The sequence below is a fragment of the Triticum dicoccoides genome, chromosome 4B (genome assembly GCF_002162155.2).
Source record: "Triticum dicoccoides isolate Atlit2015 ecotype Zavitan chromosome 4B, WEW_v2.0, whole genome shotgun sequence".
NCBI lineage: Eukaryota > Viridiplantae > Streptophyta > Magnoliopsida > Poales > Poaceae > Triticum > Triticum dicoccoides.
In genome coordinates this window covers 220994776-221002746 of record NC_041387.1, presented here as the reverse complement: position 1 = coordinate 221002746, position 7971 = coordinate 220994776, and the positions used below count along the sequence as shown (strand labels likewise).

Below are 7971 nucleotides of genomic sequence, written 5' to 3'. Positions count from 1 at the left end.
GGGGGGTGTTAGAGTTATATTACTGATGTCTTTTGACCTTTTGCATTTAGTCTCTTGGCATCCTCCTGTAGCCTTTTGGCATCCTCATGTATGTGTATATATGTTGGCTTTGGCCTCCTAATAATACAAGTTGCTGTTCCTAACAGTTATTTGAATGTTTATTAATTCATGATCCAGGCCATTCACTGGAATTGGAGGATAGGACTACATTAGGTTTGAGGGTCGGCTTTTTAAGCATACCTGCAGTAGACCGGTACAATCTCATGACTTCTTATATATGGCTACTTAAGTATGAATTTTCTTCTTAATTCCAGTGTAGATATATTTGACATCCAAATTTTTGCTGCATATGGTTGTATTTGGTTAACAGATGACTCCAAAATGGAGTGAGTGCCCTTCAAATAGTCACAGAGAACTATCTTTGCATGAAAATGGTGAGTGCAGTCTATCCTTAACAGAACACCCTTTTTGTCCGCAAGTTATGTTAGTTAACTGGCTATAACAGAATGTGCTCAATATCTGCAGAAAATAAGGATGGCAATGTTTATAAAAGGAGAAAGATGGATAAAGATTCAAATTCCCTTGTAGCAGATGAAGAAGTTAAAGAACTGACAATTCAAAGTTGCACTACCTCTGAAGATCACTCTTCACTACTGCTCCCTGTTATGAATCCCTCATATCCAGTATTTTCAAATTTGATGGCAGGTAAGATAGACCCTGTCGTAGAGCTTGAAGAGCCTGCTGGAGTTTCATTGGAGCCAAATTCTGGTGTGAACGAAAGATGTTCAGTGTCAAGTATGCCACCATCTTCCGTGATACTAGACAAAAGGGATGCTTCTGTATGGTCCTCATCAAATATACGCCCTACAGAACCGATAAGGGAGCTCACATCAGCAAGGGATCTATGCATTGCTATACTGAGAAAAGATGGACTCATAACTGAGTCACAAACTAGAATCATTTTAGAGGAATCCACTGATTGTAATGCCAACCACTTGGTGACATGCAATACTTGTGGAAGCTTGGATGTTCCACTAAAGATGCTTATATGTGATTCTTGTGAAGCAGCATTCCATTTGCCTTGTTGCATCCCTTGTATTAAGGTGGTACCAGCTGGTGAATGGTATTGTCAGCCATGCTCGAAGAAGAAACCTAAGAGTCTTTATGGTCAACTGTTAGAGGGCAAGGTCAAGTCTTCCGGGAATATGGACCAAAGGCCTCATGGCATGAGTCATATAGAGTACATGTTCAACGATGCTGAATCATACGTTACTGGGGTTCGACTTGGTGGAGATTTCCAAGCTGAAGTGCCAGAATGGTCTGGTCCCATTTCCAGGTGTGTTGACACAATTGCTTGTAGTTCTAACATTTCAATTGGTTAACTCTGAGAAAACACATTTGCATTGGTTAACTCCGAGAAAACACATTTGCATTAGTTATAGGAATAGTACCATGTAATTTTGGTGGAGTAAACATAAATTTCTGAAGATAGCTAATTAAATGACTATCCTTTTTTTTGCATTCACCATAATCTTTATAAGATATGCTCTTCCTAATCCTTGGATCAAATTCATAGCTAAATCATCATCTTAGATACTAATCAAACTTTTTAAAGTGTGCATGTGCCCAAGTGTATTCTAAATTCTAAACTCAGAAGAACATCGTTGGGGCGTTACCCTTTTAGGGACGTGCCATATCGGAACCAGGGTGTGGTGTTAAGTGATAAGTGAGCAAGGATCAGGTCATTGATCCTTAGTGGCGCTATATCGACGCCCGGGTGTAGTGAAAAATGAGCAAGGGTCTTCGCATTTGACTCGTTGAGTGCGAAGGGTAAGGAAGCTAGCCGAGCCAAGTAGGATCCGCTTAGGTAGTTGGAATGTAGGGTCCGGTAAGTTACGGGAGTTAGTTGATACATCGGTTAGGAGACGTGTTGATATCCTATGCGTCCAAGAAACCAAATGAAAGGGACATAAGGCGAAGGAGGTGGAGGACACTGGCTACAAGCTGTTGTACACGGGAACAACTACAAATAGAAATGGAGTAGGCATCTTTATCAACAAGAGCCTTAAGTATGGAGTGGTAGATGCAGGAGGCAAGGGACTGATCAAGAGGCAAGGGGATTGGACTATCCTAGTCAAGCTGGTCGTTGGGGACTTAGTTCTCAGTGCTACCAGCGTGTATGCCCTGCAAATAGGCCACATTGAGAGCATCGATAGGGAGTTCTAGGAAGGCCTGGACATGGTTAGCAGTGTACCTATTGGCGACAAGCTCTTCATAAGAGGAGACCTCACTGGCCACATCGGTATGTTAACACATGTTTTGAAGGGTGCATGATGGCTTTGGTTATGGCAGCAAGAATCAAGGAGAGGATGTCTTAAGCTTTGCTTTAGCCTATGACATGATCGTAGCTAACACATTCAGAAAGAGAGAATCCGATCTAGTGATTTTTAGTAGTGATCAACGCTCTAGCCAGATTGATTCCATCCTCTTGAGAAGAGAAGACATGCGTGCTTGCCTAGATTGTAAGGTGATACTTGGAGAGGGAGGGAGAGAGAGAGAGGGAGGGAGGGAGGGAGGGAGAGAGAGAGAGAGAGAGGTGGTGGAAGCTCAGGAGGGCTCTTGGGAGGAAGGTGATGCGAACAATATGTGGACGAAGGTAGCGACTTGCGTTTGGAAGGTGGCTTACGAGGAGTTTGGGGTGACCAGTGAAAGTAGAAGCAAAGCTAAATACCTGGTGGTGGAACTATGCTGTCCAGAAGGCTATTAAGGAAAAGAAAGGTTGTTTCAAATGCCGACACTTGGATATGTGTGCAGGCAACATAGAGAGTGGCAAAGAAGACCACGAAGTGAGTTGTGAGTGAAGCTAGGGATTGGGCGTATGAGGACCTCTACCAACATTTAAACACGAAGAAAGGCAAAAGGGACATCTATACGATGGTCAAGATCCGAGATAGGAAGACGAGGGGTGTCAACCAAGTCAAATGCATCGAGGACGGAGCAGATCGGCTTCTATTGAAGGACGAGGAGATCAAGCATAGATGGCGAGAGTACTTTGACAAACTATTCAACGGAGAGAATGAGAGCTCACCATTAAGCTTGACAACTCCGTTCTTGATATCAACATATGTTTTGTGCGACGAATGCAGGAGTTTGAGATCAGGGAGGCTTTAAAAAGGATGAAAGGAGACAAGGCGATGGGCCCTATTTGTATCCCCATTGAGGTGTGGAGAGGCGTGGGAGACATCGATATTATGGCTAACTAAGCTTTTCAATCTCATTTTGGTGAGACAAGATGTTTGAAGAATGAAGGCGGAGTATATTATTCGTACCAATCTTCAACAACAATGGGGTTGTTCAAAGTTGTACAAATACCGTGGAATTAAGTTGATGAGCCATACAATGAAGCTATGGGAGAGACTCATTGAGCACCGCTTAAGAAGAATGACACGCGTGACCAAACATCATTTTGGTTTCATGCTTGGGAGGTCGGCCATGGGAGCCATTTTCTTGGTACAACAACTTATGGGGAGATACATGGAGCAAAAGAAGGACCTGCACATGGTGTTCATTGACTTGGAAAAGGCCTACGATAAGATGCCGCGGAATGTCATGTGGTGGGCCTTGGAGATACACAAAGTCCCAACAAAATACATTACCCTCATCAAAGACATGTATGATAATGTCGTGACAAGTGTTCGAACAAATGATGGCGATATTAACCACAGCAAGGGTCAACTTTGAGCCCTTGTCTTTTCTGCTTTGGTGATGTATGAGGTCACAAGGGATATACAAGGAGATATCCAATGGCGTGTGCTCTTTGCGGATAAATGTGGTGCTAGTCGGTGATAGTCAGACCTAGTTTAATAGAAAATTAGAGCCGTCGAGACAAACTTTGGAATCAAAAGATTTTAGGCTTAGTAGAACTAAAACTGAGTACACAAGGTGCGGTTTCAGTATTACTAGGCACGTGGAGAAGGAGGTTAGCCTTGGTGGGCAGGCGGTACCTCAGAAGGATACCTTTCGATATTTGGGGTCAATGGTGCAGAAGGATGGTGATATCGCTGAAGATGTGAGCCATCGAATCAAAGCTTGATCGATGAAGTGGTGCCAAGTTTCTTGTGTTCTTTGTGACAAGATAGTGCCACAAAAGCTAAAAGCTAGGTAGGATGGCGATTCGACCTATGATGTTGCATGGCACAGAATGTTGGCCAACTAAAATGGCGACATGTCCAACAGTTGAGTGTAGCAGAGATGCACACACTGAGATGGATATGTGGCCACACAAGAAAGGATTGGGTCCAGAATGATGATATACGTGATAGAGTTGGGGTATCTCAGATTGAAGAGAATTTTGTCCAATATCGTCTGAGATGGTTTGGGCATATACAACACAGGTATCCAGAAGCACCAATGCTTAGCGAACAGATGAAGCGCACTAATAATGTCAAGAGAGGTCGGGGTAGACCAAACTTGACATGGGAGGGTCCGTAAGAGAGATCCGAAGGACTTGAATATCACCAAAGAACTAGCGATAGACATAGGTGGGTGGATGTTAGCTATCCACGAGCTAGAACCATGACTTGGTTTTGAGATCTTATGGGTTTCAACTCTAGCCTACCCCAACTTGTTTGGGACTGAAAGGCTTTGTTGTGGTTATTGTTGTTGTTGGTAGTGGTACTAGGCTGCTACTTGCCATTGGACAAGAGGTGTTTTGTGCTTTTAATCTTGAACGCTGATTCTGTTTTCATTGAAAAGTCTGATAATTTCAAAATATTTACCAGTAATATTTATGTTTTTATTGTTATTGATCAGTCAAGTAATAGGAACTTAAAATATCATAGAAGATATGGAAGGCCTATACATGTCAGGAAAATAGTAAATTTTGGAAGTCCAAAATAAAACTAAAGGTTTGAGAACAAAGTTGCCTGCACTCATAACTGGTTGGTTGGGAATATAGTGCAATCAGATGGCCTCTCTGTTGCAAACTTATGGTACCGTATACCCTAGTTCCGAACTAGTATCTAATTTATTCAATGCTTTTAGCGTTGGTGTAGTCCAACAAATAAATTTTAGGCCCTCTTTGATTCGTAGGATTCTCAAAACGCAGGAATAGGAAAAATAAAGGATTGAAGTGGCATTGCCCACTTGAATCCCATAGGATTAGCACAGAGTGTTTGATGCCATAGGAAAACCAAAGGAAGTGAAAAAGGGGTGGGATAGATTTCCAATGAAATCTAGTACACATGATTCCATAGGAAAAATTCCTATAGGATTCAATCCTATGAATCAAACGACCAATGTAGGAAAAAACCCTAAGGGTTCTAACCCTTTAAAAATCCCATGGAATTCCTTTGAATCGAAGGAGCCCTTATTAAAAACTCATAATGTGTTATCTTGTGGTATGAGTGGTTCCTATTTAGTTCTGCTTACATTCTTAATGCTCTTGTTTCATGTTTATTCTGCTTCGTTTTTTAAACAATTTATTCTACTTCGTTTTGTGTAGTAGCGATGGTTATTTCACAGCGCCCTCTGAATTTGATCCTGCTGAACTCATGAAACTGAATGTAAGATTTGTATTTTTGAGTTAGTAGTACTTCCCACATACAGTTTCTTAAGCTGGTTTCTTGCTTGCGTAGTTCTGTTCAAAGAATAATCACAACAAATCTTCAAGTTCAACTGGTAATTGGGTACAATGCCGTGAGGTCTTGAGCACAGGAGATCCTAACAAGCCAGTAATCTGTGGCAAGTGGAGAAGGTAAAGAACTTTGCAGTTTTTTATTTGATAGGTATTTCTATTAACTTTGATTTTATAACAGCTAAATTACTGGAAATATCAAATTTCAAATTGCCATGTCAGCCTCTGTCATCTGAGTTACTGCATGCTTGTTACTTATGATTCGCTTTTGTACAAATTCCCTAAACATTCTTTAGTGTGTAGAAGCTACAAGCCTAGAACTACCTTTTCCATACTACCTCAAGGTTGTTTGTATTGGTTCAACTGTTTGCTAGATATATAGCCGCTCATCTGAACTATAAACTAGCCACACTTGCTTGATTTCTAGTCTGAAGCAGGCACGTAGCACAAAAAGAGACATGTTTAAACTTATGATTTTGACCCGACATACGTTTTTGCTAGAAATAGACCTTAAGATCTGAACCCCACATAAGTTATATTAGAAATAGACGTTGGGTCTTCCACAAGAATTACGAGTTGACGAGTCGAGCCGAGGTTGAGACTCATAGACTAATCGTGACTACTCTAGACTACTGCCGGACTAGTCGACATGGTACTGTAGTACTCAACTTACAGTACTCAGCTACTAATGCATAGTATGTAGCATACATTGTATAGTACCGTACAGCATACAGTAAAAATTGAATGCATGGGAAGTGAATGAAGAACCCAAGGCTGGGCCAATTGTAATATCCAATGGCCAGGGCCACAGGGGAGAAATCAAACCCAAGAAGGGAAGGAGTGAAGGGAGAAATTACTTGCTACAACATCAGAGGAGTGCTTGCTTGCCATCGCCGATGCATCCAGGAGGAACACAGCAGCAGAGGGGCGGATCCAGGGGAGGAGCATAACAGTAGGGGCGGATCCAGCAGAGGAAGAGGAGCAGAATGCTCCTGGCCACCACCGCCGGCAATGGCGAGTCAGTGGGTGGCGGCGGCGGCCCTGTCCCAGGTGAGGCGGGCAGGCGGCTCGTTGTGGAGGAGCCTGAAAGGCTAGGGTTGCAATTTTTCCCTTCCGTGGGCTGCTCACTTATCCCGTCAAATTCAGTCGGTCGACTCAAACACGCCGACTAGTCGCTCCACTTCCCGACTCACAGAGCTAGTCCACACGAAGAACCTAGTCGACAATCAGATTGAGACTACTAGACTAGTCGCGCGACTAGTCAAGATTAGTTGTTAGACTCATAATGCTTGGTCTTCCAAGAACATTGCAGAAAGTAGACGATGGCGAGCTATGTTTGATGACAGGTTTTGGCAGAAGTCTACATCTCAGGAGCCATTGCTGGGGTGTTCCTCCCTGTTCTATTAAATCAAGATACACGAAAAGACGAAGTTTGCCGAGGTTCTGACCACCTGCCACGGCTGGTCTAGCTGCCCCTGCCATACGTGGCCTGTCCGTCCCTCTTGCGATCTTCTGTTTAAACCTACCTATTTTGTCTATTCTGTTTTGGTTACCCTGTGAAGGGGAGCCTTGGCGCAGTGGTAAAGCTGCTGCCTTGTGACCATGAGGTCACGGGTTCAAGTCCTGGAAACAGCCTCTTACAGAAATGTCGGGAAAGGCTGCGTACTATAGACCCAAAGTGGTCGGACCCTGCGCAAGCGGGAGCTACATGCACCGGGCTGCCCCCCTTGTTTTGGTTACCCTGTGGTGCCTTTATATATTTGGCCCAGGTTACAATTGTTTGACTACAACACCTAACTCCTCGCTTATACCCCATAAACATATTTGATACAAATCTAACAAGTTTCGCTTTCCCTTGTTCATATCTTACGTATCTTTGTAGATATCTCTTACAATTTTATCATTGGGATCTCCTGTAGGGCACCCCTATATGTTGGTCAGTCAGATGATTGGGATTGTTTTTGTTGTCTTCTCTGGGATCCAGCTCATGCTGATTGTGCTGTTCCACAGGTAATTATTTCTTGATTTTTTTAAGTAATATATAGCATCTTAGCGAACTTAGTACTTAGTGGCAGCTACAGTAATGTAATTTCTATGGTGTTACTACGCAATATTGTCTTAGTTCCTAGGATATATAAGAAATTACAAACATATGTACAAACGAATATTCTTTATTTCTGTAGTTAAGAAGTCATTGGTCACCAATTCTAGACTTGTATAGTGTTATCGAGAGTTCAAGGTGTAATTATTTTGCATGTAAGGTCCAAAATATCATCAACCTGTTGTATGTAACGGATATTTGCAGTGGCAGAGCCAAGGGGGGACGAGCAGGGGCC

The 7971-nt window shown here is 42.7% G+C and overlaps 1 protein-coding gene across 5 annotated transcripts in view; it reads left to right on the top strand.

Moving 5' to 3' along the window:
* LOC119295834 overlaps positions 1 to 7971 on the top strand; it is a 36361-nt gene that overhangs the window by 19763 nt on the left and 8627 nt on the right. For 3 of the 5 annotated variants that reach the window (XM_037574277.1, XM_037574278.1, XM_037574276.1), the window contains exons 2-7: positions 178 to 253; positions 371 to 434; positions 526 to 1336; positions 5504 to 5564; positions 5637 to 5755; positions 7555 to 7645. In XM_037574277.1, coding sequence (XP_037430174.1) covers positions 371 to 434; positions 526 to 1336; positions 5504 to 5564; positions 5637 to 5755; positions 7555 to 7645 — 1146 coding nt within the window. In that variant the 5' untranslated portion in view covers positions 178 to 253. The remainder of the gene's footprint in view (positions 1 to 177; positions 254 to 370; positions 435 to 525; positions 1337 to 5503; positions 5565 to 5636; positions 5756 to 7554; positions 7646 to 7971) is intronic. The other 2 variants (XM_037574280.1, XM_037574279.1) reach the window with 2 other exon arrangements.